Below are 27,627 nucleotides of genomic sequence, written 5' to 3'. Positions count from 1 at the left end.
CAGTACTGCTACTGCATTATAGTGACATTTCAGCTCAGCTTTCGTGCTCGGGTCTCTCTAGTGGAGATTGAATCCTGGATCATGTCTTTCAGAGATAAATGCATTGCATCGATATGCAGCCAGGGAAAATTCTTCAATCGGGATCTGGTCTATGATTCCACATCTCCATGAATTGTTTTGTGTGATTGTGAAGCTCAGAGTATTTTCCGTAAGGTTCGGGATGGGAACAAAAGACAAAAATCTAACAATGCAACAGTGGGTTCCATGTCACTATTGTTTTGTGGAATTAACAGGAAGTGATGATCTGCACTGTGGTTTGCTGTTACAATTACTGAAAATCTATTGTAGTCTACAACAGGTGATTGGATAATGGAACTGGGAGTTGGATTTAAGATTAAGTTAAAATCGCAGACATTCTCACTGGAGTCTATTTAGTAAGCTTCAAGATTTAATTGAGGAAAATCATATTTTTTTACCTCGATAATGTATTGGTTGGTTTTGTTCAGCTTCTCTGCATTGAAGCATGTAAAACCTCCACAAAATAACTTAGCTCTGAAGTAGTGACAACTGTATATTCACCAGATTTATTACTGAAGCAAGCACATATTAAGACATTTGTAACCTATGTTAAGTTGTATGTTAAAACAATTTTTAAAAAAAGTAATGCAATGGCTTGGCTCTAAAGATTATGGTATCTCAATGGGAAAGAATAGCTAATATCTTAGATGTTACCCTTTGTGAGAATTTATTGAAAGCCATTAGGATGAGTTAGAGCCCTGCTGACAGAAGACTTCTGAGAAATTGCTTTCCAAAGGAGTAAGTTGCAAATTTTTAGTTGGAAGTTTTTCTGACGATTTAATCATTTGGAATTCTGAGCTGATGATAATTGATCAAGAGACTTCTGAAAAAGTCACTTTTACATATTTTTCTCTGAGTAGCTCTTGAGTGGTTTTATGCCAGCAGCTGCTGTAAAAGAGCCACGAGGCCACCAAGGAGCAGGTGGGAAAGGAAGCATGGGGCAGGGATGAGGATAGAGGAGCTGAAAGAGCTATCTACTGAGCTATTTGCTGACTTGCTTGTGGTGATTTTTTTTTTACCTGTTTCAAGAGATTTTCAGATTTTTCAGCATTGAGTTTAACAGAGGCTGCAAGTTCCATGAAGCACAGACTTAATAATATTACAACTTTGATACCTGTTAAATATTTGTTTCAAAATTCACATTGCCCTACTGTTTTGGAAAGGAACACATTTTGTTTCAAACAAAAGATGGAAAGAAGTGATTTGGATTTGTCTGGAGGAGATGCTGAGCCCCAGTTGATCAGTGCAAGGTTGATGACGTGCCAGTGACCATGGAATGCTTTCTCATTTACATCCAGAAGATTGTGTACCTGATGGCATGAACATCGACTTCTCTAACTTCCGCTAATGCCCCACCTCCCCCTCGTACCCCACCTGTTACTTATTTTTATACACACATTCTTTCTCTCACTCTCCTTTTTCTCCCTCTGTCCCTCTGAATATACCCCTTGCCCATCCTCTGGGTTCCCTCCTCCCCTGTCTTTCTTCCCGGACCTCCTGTCCCATGATCCTCTCGTATCCCTTTTGCCAATCACCTGTCCAGCTCTTGGCTCCATCCCTCCCCCTCCTGTCTTCTCTTATCATTTTGGATCTCCCCCTCCCCCTCCAACTTTCAAATCTCTTACTCACTCTTCCTTCAGTTAGTCCTGATGAAGGGTCTCGGCCTGAAACGTTGACTGCACCTCTTCCTAGAGATGATGCCTGGCCTGCTGCGTTCACCAGCAACTTTGATGAGTATTAAGTAGTTTTTTAAATTCTCAGTGGGATGAATGTCTTTTGAGGTTGCTGAATCAGACGCTGTTTTGTGCTTCACTGAGGAAATCAAGGTGATCAACAGGGATTTACCTGCTCAATATCAGGGACTGGAAATATTGGCCATGGCATGGAGCCTCTAGACGTGTTACTTGATCTGATGTACCGTGCCTAGGTGCAGACAATATCTATCATCAACAGATTTCTTTGAGATGGGCCATTCTCTGCAACTTCCTCATCAGGTGACCCCCCAACAATCCTTTTCCCTCCATCCTTCTATTTCCTGACCAGCTTGTAGACTGTTCCATTAACTCATTACAACAGTGTTGCTTCATTTCCCCATGCCAACCTCTCTGCACCCACCTTATCACCTCTTCCAGCCAATTCCACCATCTTCCTGTATGTTTCCTCCATACATTCTCTGGATCTGCTTGAAAATACATAATCTAATAATTATTTATTATGACACCAAGAAACATTTAGCACATCAGGTCCATGATGGATCCCACCAGAGCAAGCCCATCAACCCCACGTCTGTCCCCAACTTCTAGATAAACACTCCACACCTGTCCCCGACATTTAGTTCCCTTGTCTGTCAATGATGCAAAGGTACAAGAGAATTGTAAGCCACTTCTATTCTGCCAATGCAGAAGTATTTTGATTTTCTTTGTACCAATCCTGAGGATTATGTACATTAGCCTTCTTCCACACTTTCTGCTAATTGTTTGTTCACACATTTTTGGAAAGAAAGTAGGAATATCTGGTACTGGCGTTAGGACTTGAGTATCTTGGGAGTTTAGAATCAAATATGCAAATTGGCCCGCCCAAAGAAGACGACTAAGTGTAGGGACAATTCCAATGCTGGGGTTGTTGATCTGGTAGAGGATACTGAGGTTGGAAAAGCCACCACAAGGAAGTCAAATCCAGGGGCCACGTTAGTGATACCTCTCCGGTGCTATAAAATCTCTGCTGCATGTGGTCCGCTGCTCTGAAGTTTACAGGAGGGCAAAGTGCCTGGTAGACCATATAGTTTGTGCACTGTCTGAGTTCTTCATCTCCATACACTCTTCTTCAAGTGGTCAATGGCTTGTTTTATGACCACAGGCTTTGCTGGAGCACTGAAGATGATCAAAGGTTCAAAGTAAATTTATTATCAAAGTATGTATGCCATATACAAACTTAAGGTTCATTTTCTTGCAGGCACCCACAGGACAAAAAGAAATGCAATGCAATCCATGATAAACTATACATAACAAAGGCAGAGCCCCTGAATGTGAATCTACAGGCTATGGAGTCAGTTCAGCACTGAGGCAAATGAAGCCATCACGCTGGTCCAGGAGCTCAGTGGTTGTAGGGAAACAATTGTTCCTGAACCTGGTAGCATGGGACCCAAGATTCCTTCACCTAACACCCGATGGTAGCAGTGAGAAGTGAGGAATTTGGGTCAAACAGAGGCAGATTGGACAGGCTCCTGCGGAGGATCTTAGCTGGCGTGCAGCAGTGAGGCTGAGCACTGGTTGGTTTTCATCTCTCGGACCTTGATGCTTTAATCTGTCTTGAAGTCCAGGTAGTTTATTTCATCATCAATGCCTACCAGGAAGCAGTGTCAGTTACTGCATAGTTGTTTCCCAAAATATTAAAAGTTGTTGATGGTTTCCCATAGGTGATGGTTCCCTCATCATTGTACAAGGGTTGTATTGTATAATAGGATCACGTAGATGGAGTCCTTTTGTTTTGTGGATGTTTGATGTTGAGGACCATTCTCTTGTATTCACTGAGGTTAGAATAGCATGGTTCTGGGGCGGAGGAGACAAAAGTTGATGTGTTTTCCATTTGTTCTGCAGACGACAACTCCACTGCAGCAGACAGCTTGCTGGAGGTGAGCTACAGTATTGTAGCAAGCTGCAGTACTTGCTGACACAGAGCAGGATATAATGGTGATGCAGCTTTGCCTGACATCAGTCTGATCTAAGATTGGGTCTGTTTTGGACCATTTGGTTAGATCACAGTTTGTGTGTCATCATGTAGTAGATATAGGATGGAGCCATATTTCCTCAGGTAGCCACGCTTGGTAAAGATGTGCCACAGTCAATTTCGACTGTCAGGGCCAAAGGGTTTTGCGACATTGAAAACAATCATGCCTCATGACTGTTACTGGTCCCTGAACTGCTTTTGGAGTTGTCAAGGCTTGAAGATCACATTCGAAGTGGCTTTAGATCTGGAGTCCCCAACTTTTTTGATGTCATGGACCTGTATCGTTAACTGAGGGGTCTGTGGACCTCAGGTTGGGAACCACTGCTCTACTTGGACAGAATTCACAATGCGATTTGTAGCAACAGGGAGGGAGTGGTGGAGAATAATTCTAGGGTTGACTTACCCTGCAGCAGGCAGCAGAGTGCCCTCTCGTAGTGTTCTCAAGGCTGGACCGCACGGGCTCACGGGAGCAGAGGTAGGTGGCAGATGCAGACGGGAAGACAAAAGGAGGGAGGGGCGCTGAAAGGGCTCTAAAAAGAGGACGTTTAAGGATGCAGAGGATCAGGGTGAGAGCGGCAGGAAGGGGAGCAGGAATGAGGAAGCAGTGGGCAAACATTCGCCCGAGTGTGAGTGAACACAGTGAATGTGTACAGTATGTGCTAATCGCTCCTCCCATTGGAGCGTCCGATATTAAGCAAGCAGAGTAAAAGTGGGAATAATATGGACTTCCTCCTGAGGATATCCGGCTCTCAGAGTAGGAATACTGCTCCAGATCTCACAAGAAACTGCGAGCTCTGAAAGCTGAACCACCCTCCGCGGCTGTGTGCTCCACTAACCCTCTCCACGTGCTTGGCCCAGACCCCCCGACCTTTCCTGCACTGGGGTTGTCCTTGCATGCTTGCAGATCCCCAGTTGCAGCTTCCTGCCCCCTGTTCACCCTTCAGCCTGCTGGGAAGGAAGAGCTCAGTCGGGTCTGGTTGTGTGGATGGCTCTCCACATCTGTGGCCTTGCCAGCTTTGACTGTTGTACACTGCCCTGTACGTCCCTACTACCTGTCCATATCAGGGGCAATGTGCTTGTGAATTCCTGGGATTACTTTACTTTATTGTCGCCAAACAATTGATACTAGAGCGTACAATCATCGCAGCGATATTTGATTCTGTGCTTCGTGCTCCCTGGATTACAAATCGATAGTAAGTATTAAAAATTTAAATTATAAATCATAAATAGAAAATAGAAAAGGGAAAGTAAGGTAGTGCAAAAAAAAAACCGAGAGGCAGGTCCGGATATTTGGAGGGTATGGCTCAGATCTGGGTCAGGATCCGTTCAACAGTCTTATCACAGTTGGAAAGAAGCTGTTCCCAAATCTGGCCGTACGAGTCTTCAAGCTCCTGAGCCTTCTCCGGGAGGGAAGAGGGACGAAAAGTGTGTCGGTTGGGTGGGTCGTGTCCTTGATTATCTTACCAGCACTGCTCCGACAGTGTGCGGTGTAAAGTGAGTCCAAGGACGGAAGATTGGTTTGTGTGATGTGCTGGGTTGTGTTCATGATCTTCTGCAGCTTCTTCCAGTCTTGGATAGGACAACTTCCATACCAGGTTGTGATGTGCCTTAGGAGAATGCTTTCTACAGTGCATCTATAAAAATTAGTGAGGGTTTTAGGGGACAGGCCAAATTTCTTTAGTTTTCTCAGGAGTAAAGGCACTGGTGGGCCTTCTTGGCAGTGGACTCTGCTTGGTTGGACCAAGTCAGGTCATTTGTGATATTGACCCCGAGGAACTTAAAGCTTTTGACCTGTTCCACTTGCGCACCACCGATGTAAATTGGGTCATGAGGTCCGCTACTCCTTCTGAAGTCAACAACCAATTCCTTCATCTTGCTGACGTTGAGGGATAGGTTATTGTCTTCGCACCATGCCATCAGGTTCTTAATTTCCTCTCTGTACTCAAACTCATCATTACCTGAGATACGGCCTACAATTGTTGTGTCATCAGCAAATTTATATATTGGGTTTGATGGAAACTTGGCTACACAATCATGGGTGCACAGTGAGTATAGCAGGGGGCTGAGTACACAGACTTGTGGGGCACCGGTGCTCAGAGTGATTGTAGAGGAGAGCTTGTCCCTTACTTTTACAGCCTGGGTCCTGTTTGTGAGGAAGTTGAAGATCCAGCTGCAGATCTGAGTGCTAAGGCCCAGGTTCCAGAGCTTAGGAATTAGTTTATTTGGAATGATGGTATTAAAGGCAGAGCTGTAGTCAATGAAAAGGAGCCTTACATATGCATCTTTATTCTCCAGGTGTTCTAAGGAGGAATGTAGGGCCAGAGAGATGGCATCTGCCGTTGACCTGTTGCTCCGGTAGGCGAATTGCAAAGTGTCGAGGTTGACCGGTAGGCTGTGGTTGATGTGTGCCATAACCAATCTCTCGAAGCACTTCATAGCAATTGATGTCAGAGCCACAGGTCGATAGTCATTCAGGCATGCCACCTTGCTCTTCTTCGGCACTGGGATTATCGTTGTCTTCTTAAAACATAAGGGGATCTCAGACTGAAGCAAGGAGCAGTTGAAGATGTCAGCAAACACTCCAGCTAACTCGCTTGCACAGGCCCGGAGACAAGTCCTGGGACACCATCTGGGCCCATCTCCTCCCTTGGATTTATCTTCAGGAAGGCCCTTCTAACTTCCTCCTCGGTGACGATGAATCTCGATGCCACCAGGTCCAGTTCATCCGGAGGGAGCGGGACACTCCTCTTCCGTTCGAATCTTGCGTAGAATACATTAAGTTCGTCAGGAAGAGAAGCGCCACAGTTATTGATATTCCCAGCCTTTTCTTTGCGCCCAGTGATCTCATTTAGACCCTGCCATAGTCTACCTGCATCCCTCTGGTTAGCCTGGGCTTCCAACTTGGCTCGATATTGCCTCTTGGCTCCCTTAATGGCTTTCCGGAGTTCACGCCTGGATTCCGTGTAGCGACTGGTATCCCCGGACATAAAAGCCGCAGCTCTAGCCTTTAAAAGGGACTTGACCTCATGATTCATCCAAGGTTTCCAGTTAGGGACTACCCGGATCGTCTTGCGAGACACACAGTCCTCCGTGCATTTCCAAATAAAGTCCGTGACAGCTGAGGCATACTCATCGAGGTTAGCTGCCGAGTCCTTGAATACTAACCAGCCCACCGATTCAAAGCAGTCATGGAGGACCTCATCCGTTTCCTCCGTCCAACGCGACACCACATTTGATACCGTGACCTCCTGCTTCAGTTTCTGTTTGTAAGCCGGGAGGAGGAGTATGGCCTGATGGTCTGATTTTCCGAAGTGAGGTCGTGGGACGGAACGGTAGGCATCCTTGACTGCTGTGTAGCAGTGGTCAAGTATACTCGGGCCTCTAGTGGGGCAGGAGACATGCTGGTATAACTTTGGCAGCGCCTTTCTGAGGTTGGCCTGGTTAAAGTCCCCGGCTGTAATGAGCAAAGCCTCCAGATACCTGGTCTCAAATTCACTGATGTTGGCATACAGTATGTTCAGAGCACACTCCACGTTCGCCTGGGGGGAAATGTAGACCGCTGTCAGTATGACCGAGGTGAATTCCCGTGGCAGATAGTAGGGACGACACTTCACCGACAGGTGTTCCAGGTCCAGGCTGCAGGAGCTTGTCAGTGCCACCGTGTCCGAGCACCATGCAGTGTTGATCAGTAGGGAGACACCACCTCCACTCGTCTTGCCTGAAGACGCCGTGCAGTCCATCCGATGGATCGAAAATCCTTCCGGTCGGGTGGCATAGTCGGGGGGTGGCAGGGGAGAGCCAGGTCTCGGTGAAACAGAATACACAGCAGTTCTGCATCTCCCTGCAGTAGGTGAGTCTCCCTTTAAGATCATCCATCTAGTTCTCTATGGCTTGCACATTAGCTAGTAGGATGGTGGGCATAGGGACTCTGAGGCCCCTCAGCTTCAAGCTGAGCAGCAGCCCAGCTCTTTTCCCACGCTTCCTTGGTAAATAGTGCATCTTTCCAGGTTTCCATCGATGCAGTGTGTTGTTGTCAGCTCTCTGAGGTTGGTGGACACGTCCCGCGGGGATCGATCAGCGGGTTGCGTCGTTGGGCACTCTGGGTCAGGCCAAGTGACGAGGGAGGCTCCGCTGCCACTTACAGCTGCTGGGGGCCCGGGCTGTCGATTGGGTCGGGCCCTGAAGCCGACACTTAATCCCGGAGGGCCGGGCTCCTGGCTGAAACAAGTCCTTAAGCCGAGTCACGATTGCGGAGGCCTCCGCTCCAGCCGAGCCTCAGGCTCGATTTCCGAGGTCGACAGTGGAGGCCTCACTTCTGGCAGCTGTGGATGGCCACCAACGGGGCTTTACGGTGTTCGGTCTGGGGAAGCGTCTGGGGCACCTTGAGTTCTCCGACGTCACTTCTGTGTGGTTGTCTGCTCCGGAGAGGTGCTGGTCAGAATGGGCCATGTCTCCAAGCGCTCCGACATGATAGCAGGCCGCGGGTCTCCAGGAACCTCGGACCAGGCCTCGCTGTTGGGGTGCAGGTGCGGTCCAGAGTTTAAGCAGCAATTCTGGGGCGGTGGTCTCCAGCTGGGTCAGTAGCTTCACCAGGGTGTTATTGATCTTGCTAAATGTAGCAGATTGACGGTTTAGCAGGGTTTCACGGGTATAGGATAGTGTAGAGGGCAGTTTGCTCGGAAGAGCACGCGCAGAGTCAGCAGTTACCGGCGCCATCTTGATCTTAGGTGAGCATTAAATAGTGGGATTGCTGAGCGGGATGGCTTGAAGGGTCGGAAGGGCCTATTCTGTGCTGAATCCCAGTAAATAAATAAATTCAAGTGTCTCGGAGATGTGGTAATGAGCGTACAAACACAAAGTAACTTGATCTGAATACAATAGAAGCACAAGTATACGTAGTAGGTCACAAGGATTTCAAGGCTCACGATTCTCAGCCACCACTCGATTGTCACTGTTGTCAGGGGAACTCAGAATTCCGATTTAATCACCCTAGGCCCCACACACACAGTGCTGGAGGAACTCAGCAGGCCAGGCAGCATCTGTGGAAAAGAGTAACAGAAAGGTGGGTATGTCACAAACACTTTACCCTCCTGGCTCCCCGCTGAACAGAATCAGCCCGAACGAGAGAAAATCTGCAGATGCTGGAAATCAAAGTACGCAATACACTGATGAAGGGTCTCAGTCTGGACTCTTTATCAGCCCTTTCAGTTGTGCCGTCGGGAACAAAAGGAATCGATTGTCCTGTCATTTACGAAAAGGGAGTGCCTCCTTTCAAACTATACAAAGCACTGGGAAGGACAGTTCATCATCCAGATAGGGTACGGGCAGGAGTAAGTAAACAGATTTGCTGTTTTAATAGGCCATTCATTCAGTCAGACCACAGGCCTGAGGATAATGGGGGACACAGAAGACCCACTGTGCACCCATTGGAGACAGCCCACGTTTGTCCCCTAGATCCTGTGAAGTGTGAACCATTATCGGATAGGATTTCAAGGGGATCACCGTATGCAGAAACAAAATGTTCTAATCCTTGAAGGGTGCTATTCTGATTGGCTTTAACAGTAGGGATTGCCATCCAACGTTCAAAGTAAAATTTATTATCAGAGTACACACGTCACCAATTACAACCCTGAGATTCTTTTTCCTTCCGGCATACTCAGAAAATCTGTAGAACAGTAACTGAAAAACAGGATCAATGAACAACAAATAGTGCAAATGCAAATATAAATAAATGGCAATAAATAACGAGAGCATGAAATAACACGATAGAAGTCCTAAAGTGAGACCATCGGTTGTGGGAACACCAGAAATAGAATGAGTACAGTTATCCTCTTTTGTTCAAGAGCCTGATGGCTGAGGGGTAGTAACTGTTCTTGAATGTGGTGGTGCGAGTCCTGAGGCTCTTGTACCTTCTACCTGATAGCAGCAGTGAGAAAAGAGCATTGTCTAGGTGGTGAGGATCTCTGATGATGAATACTGCTTTTCTACATCAATGTTTCATGTAGATGTGTTCAATGGTTGGGAGGGTTTTACCTGTGATGTACTGGGCCGAATCCACTAACTTTTGTAGGATTTTCTGCTCAAAGGCGTTGGTGTTCCCATACTAGGCCGTAATGCAGCCAGTCAGCACATGTCTATAGAAGCTTATCAAGGTTTTTGATGACATGCTGAACCTCCACACACTCCTGCGGAAGTAGAGGCGCTGTCGTGCTTTCTTTGCAATTATATTTATATGATGTGTCCAGGACAGGTCCTCTGAGATAGTAACGTCCAGGAATATGAAGTTACTGACTCTCTCCACCTCTGATCCTCTGATGATTACTGGCTCATGGACCTCTGCTTTCCCTCTCCTGAAGTCTACAATCTGTTCCTTGATCTTGCTGACATTGAGTGAGAAGTTGTTGTTTTGACACCACTCAGACAAAATTTCAGTCTCCCTCCTGTATGCTGATCCATCACCCCCTTTGATACAGCCACACAGTGGTGCTGTCAGCAGACTTGTATAAGGTGTTGGAGTTGTACGTAGCCATACAGTCATAGGTGTAAAGCGAGTAGAGCAGGGGGCTAAGTACACTTCCCTGTGGTGCTCCTGTACTGATGAGATTGTGGAGGAGATGTTTTTGCCGATCTGAACTGAGTGGGGTCTACAGGTGAGGAAATCCAGGATCCAATTGCACAAGGAGGTATTGAGGCCCAGGTCTTAAAGTTTACTGATTAGTTTTGAGGGGATGGTGGTATTAAATGTAATCGATAAAGAGCATCTTGATGTTTGCTGTCCAGTTGTTCCAGGGATGAACCAGCTACCATAGCGAAGAGGCAAAAGGAAGGCGACCAATGCAATCTAATTTCCTCATGTGAGCAGGAGCACGCTCACGGCGGATAACAGCCAAAGGTCGTTTTAAAAGCTGTTGACATTTGGGTTGTGATTTGCATGAATGTCCTTGTAGCCTTGAAAAGAAAGGAGACTCCGAATGCTATTGCACAGTTACGAAGGCAGGCTTTAAAGTAATTTAGCTGAATGCCCTATCATCAGGACCTTCAAATAAGCACCGAAACCTGATGGCCAGTGAGAAGGATCCTCCGTCAGATCCATCCAGACTGCTATAAGGGAGCTGTTGTCCATCGATGTTTGGAATGTGACTTTGTCAAGCAAGTCTGAAAAAAGATTCAGTAGTCTTCACTGACATTCACCTCAAACTGTTGCATAACAATAGGCTCTTTATGATGTGCACTTTATCGTTTACCTGAACTGCACTTTTACACTTTATTCTGCATGGTTGTTGTTGTACTTTATTCTAGCTCAATGCACTGTAATGATTTGATCTTATAAACAGTATGCAAAAGAAGCTTTTCACTGTATCTTGCTATATGTGACAATAATAAACCAATACCAGTACTGGTTGCAACACACACAAAATGTTGAAGGAACTCAGCAGGCCAGGCAGCGTCTATGGAAATGAATGAACAGTTGATGTTTCGGGCCGAGACCCTTCATCAGGACTAGAAAGTAAGGGGGAAGATGTCAGAATAAGAAGGTGGGGGAAGGGAAGGAGGACAAGCTGGAAGGTGATAGGTGAAGCCATGTGGTTGGGAGAGGAGGGATAAGTAAGAAGCTGGGAGGTGATAGGTGGAAGAGGCGAAGAGCTGGAGAAGAAGGAATCTGACAGGCGAGGAGGGTAGATCATGGGAGAGAGGGAAGGAGGAGGGATACCGGGGTGAGCTGACAGGCAGGTGAGGGGATGAGCTATGAGGATAGAATGGGGAATAGAAGAAGAGGGGAGGATGGGGAATAAGTTACCACAAGTTGGAGAAATCAATGTCCATCGATGATTATTTGCATGAGCATGCGATGAGTCAAACATTGGCTGCTACAGGAAGATCAACAACTAGATGAAAGATGCACATCGATCTGCTTGTAACTTGCTGGTCTTCCAGTGCAAGCTGGTGTCTGTAATCAATAGCTGTAGACTAATTGATTCCAAGATGAAGATCTACTCACAGGTTTAGAGCTCTCTCACAGCTAAGGATTGGAACCTATTTTAAAAGTCTCTGACTGACTACCGATGGAATGCATGTGAAAGGAAAACTGACATAATGATATAATGTGAATTGAATTAGCAAATGGAGTGATAAGTTTTGCGCTGGCAATGATGACATTTGAATCTTATGTATAATATATTTGCAATATATTTTAAGAACAAAGTATATTTTGGGGAAAAACGTCTTCATGTATGAGAACAGACATTTCTAATTTATTACCTCATGAATTTGAGGAACAGTATATGACTAAATCTTTGCTGTGTACCCAGGTTTAAAATCAGCAAGCTTCAATGGCTCACCTCCGTTACCTGAGCTAACTTGATTTGATTTCCTTTATGGAAATCACCTCGTGGAGGTCTTTGTGGATAAATACAGAAAGTTTTACAAACGTCTTGTTGTCTTACTCTGGCTACATTTTTCCCAGTCTGAATTTTTTAATACAAACAACGTAAGAGTTATTCGGAGTCACCACGGAGGCATATTTCTGGCATTTGGAAGAGTAAAATGCTTCCATGCGTGTTTCGGATCACTCGGTGCTGTCCATTTGCCATACCCTGAGCCGGTCGATATGAGTTTAGATGGAATCCAGTTCCTTATGCTTGACACCGTCATTGTTTAGGTTTATGTGTGAAGAACATCCAGGTTTCTTGCTTGTGATCAGTATTCAGTGATTTCTCAAGGGATGTGCATGTGTATGGCTTTTGTGTCTTTCATCTCGTTCTAGCCACCTGGATAAATCGATTTCATTACCAGAGGACAGAAAGGGGGAAATAGTTACTTCAGGAGGAACAGTGTCACACAAGGAGAGCTTTAGTGTTGTTTCATGTGCTCACGATGTGGTTATCTACATTGCCCTGAGACACCAAGCAAGGTGCATCAGTTGGTTTATTCATCATTACATATTGTCACTCTGGTACTTCTCTCTCCCTTCTCCCTTTTCCCAACAATGATTCCCCTCCCCTGCCCCCTTCCCACTCTCAGTGCATAATAGAGGCCCATATCAGAATCAGTTTTATCATCACTCACACTTGTCATGAAATTTGCTTTTTTTGTGGCAGCAGTACAGTGAAATACATAAAATTACTACAGCACTGGGCGCAAGTCTTAGGCACCCTGGCTATATATCTGCCTAAGACTTTTGCATACTATTGTATGGTAGCTGAAAAAGTTTCAATGACATGAGAAATTTAGATCAGGATTTCACAAAACACTCTTAACTACAGTTGATAAAGGGGTGGTGTTTTAAGGCTAACAATAGCCTGACTTAATTTGTATATAGTATCAGATGAAGTTGTCCACCAACTTTTTTAGTGGCAGTAAGTAAACAGAGTAAAGCGTTGTATATAAAGCAGAAATTTTGTCCTTGTTAAATCTATGACCTTCATTGGAAGAAATTTAATGACCATATTGCCAACGACACATTTTGCATAAGTCATATAGGACAATTAGCTTTTTGTTGTCTGGAAAGGCAGAAGGATTAATGATGAAGTAAAACAGTGAATTGTGTTATGTTGTGGGAGTAACATAGAAACTGCGGACAAGCAGCCTACTGATTATAACAATAGCCTTATCTTTTCTATTGCAGGCAGCACATGGGAAACCTTGTCCAGGCACATTGGAGTTACCAGGTAAATTATATGGATGCGAATTAGCAAGAGTATAATTAAATTGATTTGATAGTCTTCTGTAATTTATAAGTAAAGCATTTAAAATTAGATATAGCAACACACATAAAAGTTGCTGGTGAACGCAGCAGGCCAGGCAGCATCTCTAGGAAGAGGTGCAGTCGACGTTTCAGGCCGAGACCAGGACAAAGGGTCTCGGCCTGAAACGTCGACTGCACCTCTTCCTAGAGATGCTGCATGGCCTGCTGCGTTCACCAGCAACTTTTATGTGTGTTACTTGAATTTCCAGCATCTGCAGAATTCCTGTTGTTTGCGTTTTAAAATTAGATGTACTTCAAAATCAACCAAAATACTTTTACTTTGGTAAGATATGCATTTTTACATACATTTTAACATATTCATCATTCTTAACATTTGTGTAATCTTAGTATGATGACAACTGCTCGTAGTTGGTAGGCTGTGATCATTTGATTATGCTTACTTTTACAGAATGTAAGTTTTTTTTATTGTTGTGAATAGCAGGAATGATGAGGTTATTTGAAAACACTTAACGTGAAAAAGACCTCTCTTGTGAAAAAGAGAAAACAACCTCTCTCTCAGTGTCGCAAAAACAAAGGAGCTGGTTGTGGACTATAAAATGAACAGAGACAGGCTCACCTCTATTGACATCAATGGATCTGGGGTTGAGAGGGTGAACAGCTTTAAGTTCCTCAATATACATGTCACTGAGGACCTCACTTGGTCTGTTCATACCAGCTGTGTGGTGATAAAAAGCACAACAGTGTCTCTTTCAACCTCAGACAGTTGAAGGAGTTCGGCATGAGTCCCCAAATCCTAAGGACTTTTAACAGGGGCACAACTGAGAGCATCCTGACTGGCTGCATCACTGCCTGGGATGGGAACTGTACTTTCTTCAATCACAGGACTCTGCAGAGAGTGGTGTGGACAGCCCAGCGCATCTGTAGATGTGAACTTCCCACTATTCAGGACGTTTACGGAAAGGGCCCGAAGGATCATTGGGGACCTGAGTCACCCCAACCACAAACTGTTCCAGGTGCTACCATTCGGAAAACGGTTCCACAGCATAAAAGCCAGGACCAACAGGCTCTGGCACAGCTTCTTCCACCAGGCCATCAAACTGATTAGTTCAAGCAGACACAATTGTACTTCTAAGCTGTTCTGTTGTACATCTTACTGTACATACTGTTTATTACAAATTACTATAATTTGTACATTGAACATTCAGACAGAGATGTAATGTAAAGATTTTTACTCTTCAGGTATGTGAAGGATGTAAGAAATAAAGTCAATTCATTTCAATGAAAAGGGCAAAACAAAAAACTTAGTTCAAAATGAGATCAGTAAACTTGATCTCGTCCAATTTTTTTATTGTTGCCTTTATCTAACACACTACTAGTCACATTCACCTATCACCCTGTGCATTGGCTACCTCTCTGGCAATACGCCAGGTCTGAAATCTTTTTACTGCCTTGTTTCTCCCTGTGTTTGTTACTTTCACCTTCCTTGCAGTTCTCCGAATTCTCTACATCACTCCAATTCTGGTCTGCTACTGAGTCCTGATTTTCGTTGTTCTGTCAATAATGGTTGGGCCTTTGAAGCCTTCTCCATAACCCTGTGGATTTCCCTCTCCCTCACTTTACACTAATGCCTCCAGGCACCTCGTAAATCCTAATTATTTTTCCAATCTTAGTTGCCTTTCCAAATTCTATATTATGATGTTCCTGTGAACTCTCATGGGACTTTTTTTTCTATGTTAAAGTCATTACAGCCATTCTTCGGTTTATGAAAGGGATATATTCCTGGAAAATGTTTCATCAAGTGAAAATTCATAAATTAATGTCTGGGCAAAATATAATGTGGGAATGTAGTACCATGTTTACCTTTTTGTAGCGAGTGGGGCACTGTTCAATTTACAAAATAGCTTTATAAATTGGAACATTCAGCCCTAAAGAGTCAATGGAGTTACAGCAAAAGTTTTTGTAAGTTAAGGAATGTTTGTATTTTAATCCAAGGAATTGTTTTGTGCTGAATCCCACTCACTGTATCACTTGCAGATAAAATGTGACTTTGTCACAGCATGTGGAAAAATAAAGGATGATTGGTTTGATTGTAGTGGTCATATTTGTCGAGAAAAATATTCCATCTTTACAGTTTGCCACATTTCAGAAGCTTTATTGGCAAATCTAGATAGAGCAATAAACTCTGTTTCCATTAGAATTAAATCCAGAACTGGAGAGTGTACGAAGGTGAGCTTAAAAACTTCCCTGAAATGATAATCACCTTGTGCAATGTTGAACTGAATTGAAATGTAGTAGTTTCTGCACATTGTGTGGGTAGCAGCACAGAGTTCTCAATCATCACGCTCGCCTCCCACTCCATCAGGGGCTTTGCCAAAGTGCAGATTTTGTGACAAGCTGCAGTTGCTGGCTAAATTCCTGCACATTCACTACTTTGGAAATAGATTCTGAATAGTTATCCAGCTTGTTTTTAATGTGTGGTTGACTACCTCATTTGTACCGCCTGACCAAAAATGTCCGTTTATCTGCAAGGTTTTATTCATGCTGATTTAAAATCAATGACACTGTTAGTTCCTGAATTATGAGAGAATGTTCACGTCGTAAAACCTGTTCCAATTACAGTTACACTTTCTGTGTCGCTACGATTGAACCAACACTCACTTGAAAAATAGTGTACTTTGAATCCTTCCACTAACGTGGACACTGTAAAATCTGCATCTCCAGATCGTGCCACATGAAAACACTTGGCATAATTTCATATCGGGATCCATTAGTTATAAATTTTGCAATAAAACAGGAATATCTACATGGGAGAACCCAGAGCAACAATCGACTGGAGAATGAACTAGGTCAAAGAGAAAAGGAACTGTCAATATTTTCGATCCAAACCCTGCATCAAGAGTGGCTTCATGATCACGAACTTTCATCAAAACCCATAACCGAAGACCTGTCCCAATGTCCTGATTGAAATTCATCAGAACCATTACTGAGGGCTGACTGAGTAGTTCCGACTTTTACTGTTCTTATTGTCTGTTAACTCTGTCAACACCTCTAGTTAATTAAACCAGCAAGGAAGAAATGCCATTCTGGAAATTGCACTTTGTGCTTTTTGATGAGCCAAATTGCCATTGGCTTTATTGGCAATGATCATTTGGCTCACCGCAGAAGTGTGTGTTTGACACAGGAGAGGGAGTTTTACACATGTTGACTAACAGGATCTGTTCATTTCACGTTGGACCCAAATCAAGATAGCACAGCTGGTGACGCACTGGTGTGCGCCAATGACTGGCGTGTGTCATTGCTGAGAGCCACGTTCACCATGGCGGCACTGGCTGCTGTGGCGGAGCGGAGCACAGTTCCTGTATTTACTCAGTGTGATATTGAATCCAGGTACAGGTGATAGAGACCGAAAAGAGAGCCTAGTGCTCTGCATGGGAGTGACCACCAACACCACAGGTTGTATAGGTTTTCACTGCAGGTGCCCTGAGTGGTGTCAGCCTGGAGAGACAACAACACTGATAAACATGTCAATGTAAGCTGCAGAGAGTTGCTCCCCAGGCAGGGCATTGCTTGGTTTTGGGGTTGGTTTGGCCCACCTACCCAGCTGATACAAAGGAGGCTAGGTCTGAAATACTGATGGAGCCTACCATGACAGCTGATGAAAGGTCAGACCTCCTTCGCCCAGTGCAGGAGGGAATCCGTCACCAATCTCTCACAGTGACCCAGCCTTCGCTCAGCACTTCATGGGCACTTGGTTACTGTGGACCAAAGTCACCCTCCCACATGGTGACTAGTAGTTTAGCTGCCAGCTGCTCTGGAGGCACTGATAGAGGCCGTGTAACTTTTTATAGGGTTCTCAATCTTCACGGCATCACCGTGATTCAGCTGGAGGTTCCTGTCGCACTAGAGCAAGTTGAAAATCTGAAGTGCCAACATCAGGAAGTAGTAAGGACTCACCATTTGTGAGCAGTTTGATGCTATCAGTGACACAGGGCTACCCATGTCTGGTAGGACAGAGAAAATACAGCCTCAGAATACAAGGACGCCCCCTTTTGCTTGCTCCAGTTTTGTGATTTCAGCAGGAAATGACTGCTAAAATGTTTCACTCCTGGTTACATTGATTTCTGAATGAAGTTGGCAATACTAAGGTATATAGACTTGCATCAACAAATTCAGTGTAAGGTTTAAAACAAGAAGTTTACTTCCACCATTATTTATTGTTGGGCCTGTTGCAACACAATGCTGGGAAACTTGCGTTGAGGGGGAAAGAATGACAAGGGTCGATGTTGTGCACTGAGTCAGTCCAAACATTGCATCCTCATTACTCATAGCTAATTTATTCTAATTTCCATCTGTCTAGTGAAAATTTTCCATATCCAGATTTCCCTTGCATCACTTAGCCAGAACCACTGGAGTTATGTTGCAATTAACAGGCCTAAGATTTGCTCTTAGTAAAATTAAAATAGTGTATCTGCAGTTGCAGGGCTTGGTCAAATGTTTTGCGAGGCTGTTGTTTAACTACAGCATTGTTGCTTTGAGCTGGCGGCTTCCCAGTTTTACTTTTAAACATTGACTCCTGTGAGACAAACAGTAAAAATAAGTTTTGTTAAACTGGGCAAGTTTCCAGTATCTGAAGGAATTTGACAAGTAGAAGCTGGAATACAGTGGTGTTGTCAAAAGGATATTGCAATATTTCAAAGAGTTATTTGCAGTAGACAATAGCTTGACATCAAGTAAATTTGTATCTGTTTCATGAATGGCTACAAATGTAATTATGATTATTTATAAATTTTCTCATTAATTTCTTTTTCTTCTGTAAAATTTTCTGTATCTGCTCAGTTTTGTTTTGGAAGCATTTATTTCTCACTTCCTGTTTAATAAGGCAGTCCACATATCCAGTGTTGGAACTTACAAATCCCCTGTCGATTTTGTGCTGCAGTAGGTTTATCCATGTTGCACTGTATTTACACTTCCATTGAGTATGTTTTCTCATGTAGCTTTTCTGAGTGGCATGCCTGTCTGTTCAATTCTCTGCTTTTAAACCTACAAATGAATGCTACATTATATGTAATCACTGGCTAGTTTTTCCTGAAAGGACTTTTACATATGCCTCAAAAGTCTTCTACCTATTTGAGTAAATAGCGTACCATTTTGTATCCATAATAATTCAGTTGGCTGAGATCACCTTAAAATTTGCAAAAGCAAATCACATAGATGCTAAGTAAAAGTTGAGAATGTCCCAAAGGAAGTTTCTAACAGCACTGGGGATCGGCGTCTTTATTTCATTTGCACACCCATTTTATGCCATGCAGATAAAATACACAGCTTCTTGTGCCTGGATGAACGTCGTCAATCCATCATTTGCATTGTGAAATTCCGTTAACCTGCTATCTTTTATCTAAGAAAATTTGATCTTTTTCATTATTGTGTGATGGATTCTGTAAAGAAATGTTCTAAATCATTATGATTCCAAGGGGGAGCATCTGGACAGCGAAGATGTACACATCAGGATGTTCTTCATTGACTACAGCTTGGCTTTCAATATGATCATCCCCTCAGAACTAATCTATAAGCTTCAAGACCTTGGCCTCAATACCTCCTTGTGCAATTAGATCTTTGATTTTCTCACTTCAGAACCCTGTCAGTTCAGATTGGCAATGACATCTCCTCCTCTCACTCAATGTCAGCAAGACCAAGGAACTGATTATTGACTTCAGGAGGAGGAAACCAGAGGTCCATGAGCCAGTCCAGATCTGACGATTGGAGGTGGAGAGAGTCAGCAACTTTAAATTCCTCGGTGTTACCATTTTAGAGGATCTGTCCTGGTTCCAGCACGCAAGTGCCATTACAGCATGACAGCTCCTCTACTTCCTTAGAAGTTTGTGAAGATTTGGCATGACATCTAACACCTTGTCAAACTTCTCTACATGTGTAGTGGAGAGTATATTGACTGATTGCATAACAGCCTGGTATGGAAACATGAATTCCCTTGAATGGAAAATCCTACAAAACCTAGTGGATACAGTCTAGTCCATCATGGGTAAAGCCCTCCCAACCATTGAGCACATCTACACGAAGCACTGTCGTAGGAAACCAACATCATATTCAGTGACCCCAACCACCCATAACAAGCTAGCTTCTTGCTGCTGCCATCGCGGTGGTGGTACAGGAGCTTCAGGACCCACACCATCAGTTTCAAGAACAGTTATTACCCCTCAATCATCAGGCCCTTGAACCAAAGGGGAAGCTTCACTCAACCTCACTCGCCCCATCACTGAACTGTTCCCACAACCTATGGACTCACTTTCAAGGACTCTTCATCTCATATTCTCAATATTTATTGTTTTTTTTCTCTTTCGTATTTGCATAGTTTGTTGTATTTTGTACATTGTTTGTCCGTCCTGTTGGATGAGGTCTTTCACTGATTCTACTGTGTTTCTTGGGTTTTCTGTGTATGCCCACAAGAAAATGAATCTTAGGGTTTTATATGGTGACGCATATGTACTTTGATCATAAATTTACTTTGAACTTTGAAGTAGTTTTTTGGCCACATTATTTAAATGATTACTGAAATGAAAGTCACTAAGTCTTCTCCCTTTTCTTTCCTAGGCTTGACCTGAATGATATTATCAACTGCATTCGACTGGTGGCTCCAGATTTGGGAATACTTATCATCAGTTGCATCACGTTAGTGTTTTGTAATCGTTTGACAAAGAAAAAGAAGTCAATACCAAGCAAGGATGCAGTCTGCATTGAGGAGGTGAGTACCATTATTGCAGAAATGCATGGAAATTCTCCGCAGAAACTTTTGATCAAGCTCGAGCTCAGTAACTGAATACTGAAAATGGAAAGGTAATATAGTCATGAGTTTTATATGTTAATGATATGCATTTATATTTTTACCCCACCGCTTCAATTGATAAGTTTCCATTTTTATTGCAAACTAAAAATAGGATGTACAATCTGCTTTTAGATATTCCCAGATAATCTGAACTGATTTCCTGGAAGACGATTGTAGGTAGGGTCAAATGTTAACTTGTTATTAGATTGGGTGACCCCTTGGTGAGAAGTGTTTCCATTTTGTTTAGTGTCAATTGAAGGGCCCAGTTGCAGTTATTGAACATATGCCAAATTCAGTTGTCTGTCTCACACGTACTTCTTGCAGCAGTTGGTAAAATTCTGTCTTCCCCAGAACATACTGGTGCAATTTCGCACTGCCATCACAGAGAGCATCCTCGTATTAGCCTTCGCTGTCTGGTTTGGCATGGCATCCTCTCACAGTGTACAAAAACTACAGCAAACTGTCAGGTCAGCAGAAAAGGTCATTGATTACGGTATGCCATCACTGCAGGACTTTTATATGTCCAGGACAAAAAAGTGGGCAGGAAGCATCATTGTAGACCACCCTGCAGGCCGCCTTTTCCAAAAACTCCCTGACAGAAAGCACTATAAGCCAATTGAAACTTAAACAAAACTTCACTTCTCAACTTTTTTCCCTAGGATCAATCATTCTAGTCAGCCCCCCACCCCCCTTTATCTGTTACCTCTATAATGCACTGCAAACAATTCAAGTCACTTTTTTCAAAGCTTTTTTATATTGTAGATACACTCAGTGACCACTTTATTAGGTAGCTCCTTTACATATTGAAGTAGCTACTGAGTGTATGTTGGTCGTCTTCTGTAGCTGTAGGGATCAACCTTCTGCGCAGTCAGAGATGCTCTTCTGCAACCACTGTTTTAATGCATGGTTACTTGAGTTGCTGTCCTCTTCCTGTCAGCCTGTACCTCTGACCTCTATCATTAACAAGGAGTTTTTTGGGTTTTTTTTTGTTATGTGTTAAAATCCCAGGAAATCAGATTCTGAGATACTCAAACCATCTGGCACCAATGATCATTCCACGGTCAAGCTCATTTAAATCCCATTTTCCTGCACTCTGATGTTTGGTCCGAACCTCTTGTCCATGTCTCCATGCATTTATGCATTATGTTGCTGCTACATGATTGGCTGATTGGATATTTACATTAATGAGCTGGGGTACTTAATAAAGTGGCCACTGAGTGTACTTGTTGGCTTTTATGTATTCATGCACATTTTATTCCATATCCATACTTTTACCACTAACTTATTCTTATATAATTCTTTATTCTTTCTAATTGTTGAATGTTGCTTTTTTGTTGCATGTCATGCCAACACACCACAGCAAATTCGTAATACATGTAACTGTGTATGTGAACAAAGTTGATTCTTGATGTGCATTAGAATATTGCATTCCAAGATCTACTGTAACCTGTGTTTTGAAGATGAACAACAGGAAAAGTTTAATGGCTAGAATTTCCTCTGATTGCTGTCAAGTTCATGGGAAGAGCAATAAGAGACAATTCAGCCTGTGAGGTAGATCAGATGCTTGTTGGATTTCTCAATGTAAATGCCTTCTTCCTGATTAGAAGATAGTGAGTTTGAAACATGACTCTTGCTATCATTTAAGTGCCATTAACTAATTTTTGGCTGGTTTCTGGGTATTAGACGGGCAGAAAAACACATTCAGCCGTACACACTTGGCTGAAATTAGGGGCATGAGTTAAAGAGTAACAGAGGCAAGTGGGTTCCCCTGGATTTTGTTGAGCATGTTGGCAAAGAGCCTGGCTGAAAGGAAAGCTTCTTCATGGATAATCAGATTGGAATCTGATAATGGGATTGAGCCCAGACTGTAACTGTAATTGTTGCCTTGTGAGTATTGCCTTTGCCTTTCCAGGTGGGAGTAGCAAACTGAAAATCGAAGACCAGAGAGGGCCATTTAGTGCCATTTTTAAAAAAAAAATCCTCATAGGGTCAAACAGAGAAAGTTCCCAGGAACCTAGGGAGCAGAATTTAGCCTTTGGTCCTTTCCCACCATTTGGCATATTTGTAGCTGACCATTCACCTCAGCTCCACTTTTCTCCCATATCCTACATCCTCTCATTCTCAATTTCATTGTCTGAGCATTGAGTGTGTAGATAATCCCAAAATTCCATAAATCACTGTGTGACAAAATTCCTCCTCAGAGTTACAAAATGTCTGATCCTTTACCCTGGCACAAGTTCTGGACTCACCAACCAAGTGAAACAACTAATCATCTCTTCTCACACTTCCTAACTCTTATGAATTCACATCTATTTGACAAAATCATTCTAGTCATCCAGGCGTTTCAAGCATTTTCTGTGTTTATTTTAGGTGTCCAGAATTTACAGTGTTTTACTTTGGTTGAAAAAAATGTGAATTGGCTTGGGTGGGGCACAAAAACTTGACTGTTCCTGTGCCAGTAATACTGAGGAATTCTCTGTTTCTCTCCACAACTTCAACACAACTTTTCAAGGAGCTTGTGACCTTTGTTTTCTTCTTACCACCCTGAGCTACTTAAAAGTTCAAAGTACATCTATTATCAAAGTATGTATACTATATGCAACCTTGAGATTCATCTACTTACAAGCAGCCACAAAACAAGCTTATCGACATAGAAGATAATTAGTTAAACATACATTAATGTATTCCTTTTTCTAAAATTACTTTGTTTCCTGTGTTAACTGCATCCCACATATTAGTGAATCAGAATTAGAATTAGGTTTAACATCACCGGCATGTGACGTGAAATTTGTTAGCTTAGCAGTAGCAGTTCAATGCAATACATAATCTAGCAGAGAGAAAAAAAACAATAATAATAAATCAATAAATAATAAATAACCAATAAATCAATTATATATATTGACTATATACTACTAAAACTCTCATACTCTGTCTGTCACCTCCAATTAGCGCAAAACCAGAAATGATGCCATCAAAAGTGTCCTTCGTTAAACGAGGAGGAACTATATTTGCTTTGCTATGCATCATTCTTCTTTAATAAACTGAGATTTTCTACTTCAGTTTCCAAAGCAAAGCGATACCAATAGCATTCAGGAAAATTTAATGTTCATTCTGGTCACATCAGACTGCACCACCCTTCTCTCAAAGGGTGCCCCAACGAGTCACCCCGTTGTCTAGTAGATTTTTAAAAATGTGCAAAAACAGAAATACTGTATATTAAAAAATGTGAGGTAGAGTCCAAAGCTTCAATGTCCATTTAGGAATCGGATGGAAGAGGGGAAGAAGCTGTTCCTGAATCGCTGAGTGTGTGCCTTCAGGCTTCTGTACCTCCTACCTGATGGTAACAGTGAGAAAAGGGCATTCCCTGCGTGCTGGAGGTCCTTAATAATGGATGCTGCCTTTCTGAGACACTGCTCTGTAAAGATGTCTTGGGTACTTTGTAGGATAGTGCCCAAGATGGAGCTGACTAGATCACAAATTTTAAAGCTTTTCTGTTTCTGGAATAGAAATTATTTATCTTGCCGTTCATTCTGTTACTCAGACACTGACACCTTCGTCAGGAGTAGTCGATGAAGTATTTTGTAGAAATTCAAGTAAATTCATTTTTGTGGAAACTTGAGCAGTTACTGCCTCAAAAAAAATGCAAAGAGTTGGTTCACGATCTTCCCTTTTGTAATAAGACCATAAGACATCAGAGCAAAACTTCCCCATTTGGCCCATCGGGTCTGCCCCACCGTTCTATCAGGGCTGATTTATTTTCCCTCTCAACCCCATTTTCCTGCCTTCTCCCCGTAACTTTGGATGCCCTGACTAATATAGATACCCAATGGCTTGGTGTGCACACTTGTCTGTGGCAATAAATTCTTCAGATTCACCACCCCAGCTAAAGAAATTCCTCCTCATCTCTGTAAGGCTAAGTTGTCTATATTTTGCTGATATTTTTAATATACTTTATGCATTGTGCTGTCGTGCCCTCAGAATGTAAACAGAATACTCAACTATAAAAAAATGGGCAATTGATTTATTGTTTTGCTTACCAGTTTACTCACACTCACATTTTATTATCATAAAAATAAAAAATGTTTTTTTATATACTGAATAGCTATATATTTCAGTAAGTTTATTCAGAAAATGTTGAAAGTTTCAATGGGTGCCCATCTCCTGAGCTACAGCCACTTTGCAGCAGCAAATTTGGCAGAACCTGAGCAAAGTATGGTTCCCATGTTTTGGAAAGTCTTTCACTCATTGCCTGCAATGCCAGGTGGTGAGGAAACTCGTCTTACTTTATGTTTGCACAACTTGTCTTTGACAATCAGCTTTTGTCATTATGATCTTTATATGCAGATTTTTTATTTAATGCCAGTGTAAACTGCTTATACTGCAATTTAACCACTATTGCTGTTGCAGTTTTTAAATTTTAAGACTCCCAGTTCCATAGTCAATACTGCAGAGAAGCTATTGGTTTCGAAATAGTTTTCGCATTTTCTTATATTGCTTTGGAGAATGCTTTGCTTTTATATATGGAGCCAACCAAAGACTGAAACAGTGTCAGTGGGGAAAAAAATGCTAGAATTATGTCTGTGCTTTGAGATCCATTTATCCAGTTTCCTTTAACCTCCTAAAGGCTGCAACTCCCTGTGTAGAGTTCACTGGACAGTGAATTGGAGTCACGACAGCTCCAAGCTGTACACCATATAATTCCAACAGTTATTGAAGTTGCAACAATGCCAATTGATAGGAAATACTTAATTAATAAAATGTTGAACACAAAACACTGGAAACTTTTTGGGGGTTTAATGTGATGCAGTAGACAAAATCCCACCGTGCAGGCAGTTGTACTCCACCTACCATAGGTACATGGATTATAACTAATCTGAGCCTCTTAAACATAGGTGCACTACATCTCACCATGTACAGAGTTCACATTTTTATGATTACTTATGTGAGTTTGGTTGGTCCCTTTCAGGCGCCAGGCATGAAACATATTCCTAGGTTGTGCTGTGAACCTTTATAGCTCTTGCTGTGTGGGATATAATTCTACACTCCCTCAGTGCTTTTATCAATGTTGTTCATGGAAAAGCTGACTGTTTTAAATAAATTATGTAGAAGCAGTATTAAATGAAGGAATATATGGTCACTTTTCTCATTCTTTTATTTTCGATTCTTGTGATGTTTGTATCTTAGCCTGTCTGAATATTTTTATGTTAAGAGTCTCCCGCTTAGCCATTACTGAACCTGAACTTGTATAGTAACAGTGACAAACTATAACTAGTAATGATACTGTTTAGATATTTAATGACTTATTCAGTTCTTGTCTTAATATTTAAGATACTAATATCTTAATACTGTACTTAACAGGTATTTTTCACATGAGTATTAAGTTCTTAAGTTTATTTAAACCATTAACTATAACAGTGAAATTCGTTATTCAGAAGCATCTCTGGAAAATGTCCTTTGCAAATAATAAGATGTGAATATATGTCTAGTTATAATTCATCTCAGTTCAACATCACCTTGAACTGGAAATGATTTTATAAAAATGAATAAGAATTACTATTCATACAGTAGTTAGAAATTTTATGGATTTCTAACTGCCATGTATGTTTGACTCTGCAAGGTTAAAAGTCCAGGAAATATATCACTATAAATAGTTCTATAATTCTCTATTAAACTGACCAATGCTGCAATGCAGGTGACCCTTTTCAATGAAATAGAAGATCACTTACAGAATGAATGATGGATATTTCATTTTTTGGTTAGAAAGCAACTAGACTGAGAGAGTTCCTTGGTGATCACAGATCCACCAAGCTTCTGGCTGTGGCAGACTGGGAATTGAATATGTGTGGATGGGAGCCTCTCCGCTCAGCCGCTCAGCATCCAGGTTTTATGGTGATTTTTCAGCATACTTGGATTGCTGAGTAATGGAAAATCTCAGAGTGACTCTGAAGGAACAATGGTTCAGCAGAAAATGTGGGGAGTGAAGTGGATATAGAGATATCCAACAATATCTCTATTGTTGGATTCTGATCTTTTAATCCAAGTTTTTTACAGAAGTTTGGAAAGAGGCACAAAACTTGTTGCTTCCTGAATATTTACTTAAGCATTGACAGAACAAAGGAAAATTGAAATGGACAGAAGCTAGCAGCAAAAGGCAGAATAAAGACTTAAAGATAAAAAGACTAAGATGACACTGCCTTGTGGTCAGCTATTTTTATACCCGATAGATAAGAAAAAAATTCATTTAAATTCATAGATAAGTGTCAACCAATGAGAAATCTGCTATTAAAATAATACAATGCGAAGAGAAGCTTCCAGAATCATACCAGTGTAACCACTAAGGGATACACTGAACAACTATACATATAATCTGTGGCCACTAGTAAAAACAAGCTAAACTATTTCATGTCCGTATATAAAATCTACTTAAAATGTTAGCTAACAATTATTAAACTGCAAAGAAAATAGCAATTAAACAGTCGGATACAACAATTTTCCCTTTGATTCTAAATCACACATTTAGAATCATTATATCTGAAAATTCAAAGGCAGAATGACTTGTGGTATCTATGTAAAGTGTAAAATAATAAAAAAAACTATCTGAATTATGCCAATATCAAAGGTATATACTCTTCAAAGTATTCATAGGATGATGTCATGGTAAGGAAGATCTGTGGGCATGCTTAGGCAAATTCGAACTATTCTATTAATGGTCACCCTTAAGTAAAAAAGATGTAGATTATGATAATGTCATGGGGGCGGGGTGGGGCTGGGAGACACAGACACTGACATACTAGGAACAGGACTAGGACTAGAGTTAAGCAAGCAAGGGAAGTGAGGAAGAAAAGATGCTGGACATGACGCAGGCCCTGGACGAGACAAGGATACAGGGCTTGGGCTAGGACTTGACTTGGAAAGCAGAACCAGGACATGGAACTTGGAACCAGGAGCCTGGGCTTGGACTCTGAGCCAGAGACTGGAAAAGGACCCAGAACCTGGGTCTTGACTTGGGCTCAGACCCCAGATCTAGGCGAAATCATGACGAAGTTTGGGATCTTCGAGGCTAGGGTACTTCGAGGCTTGGGTATGTGAGCCACAGACTGAGCAAGGACCCGGAACCTGGGACTTGACTCAGGCTTGGTCTCCAGAGCTAGGTGAGGACAAGACGTGGCTACAGGACAAGGAGAGGCAACAGGACTGGACGTTAGACTCCTGGACAGGACAAGGGGACCCCAGCACAGGATGCGGAACCCCAGCACTGGGCTGGGCAAGGTACTTCTGG

At 42.5% G+C, this 27,627-nt stretch overlaps 1 protein-coding gene across 5 annotated transcripts in view; it reads left to right on the top strand.

Moving 5' to 3' along the window:
• Nucleotides 1-27,627, top strand: part of piezo1 (piezo type mechanosensitive ion channel component 1 (Er blood group)) — a 312,347-nt gene that overhangs the window by 146,440 nt on the left and 138,280 nt on the right. For all 5 annotated transcript variants that reach the window (XM_063067069.1, XM_063067071.1, XM_063067068.1 and 2 more), the window contains exons 4-5: nt 13,430-13,472; nt 20,117-20,267. In XM_063067069.1, the coding sequence (XP_062923139.1) occupies nt 13,430-13,472; nt 20,117-20,267 (194 nt within the window). The remainder of the gene's footprint in view (nt 1-13,429; nt 13,473-20,116; nt 20,268-27,627) is intronic.

Source organism: Mobula hypostoma, chromosome 14, assembly GCF_963921235.1.
Source record: "Mobula hypostoma chromosome 14, sMobHyp1.1, whole genome shotgun sequence".
NCBI lineage: Eukaryota > Metazoa > Chordata > Chondrichthyes > Myliobatiformes > Myliobatidae > Mobula > Mobula hypostoma.
The sequence above is the reverse complement of the archived record's forward strand: the minus strand, read 5'-3'. Positions and strand labels throughout refer to the sequence as shown.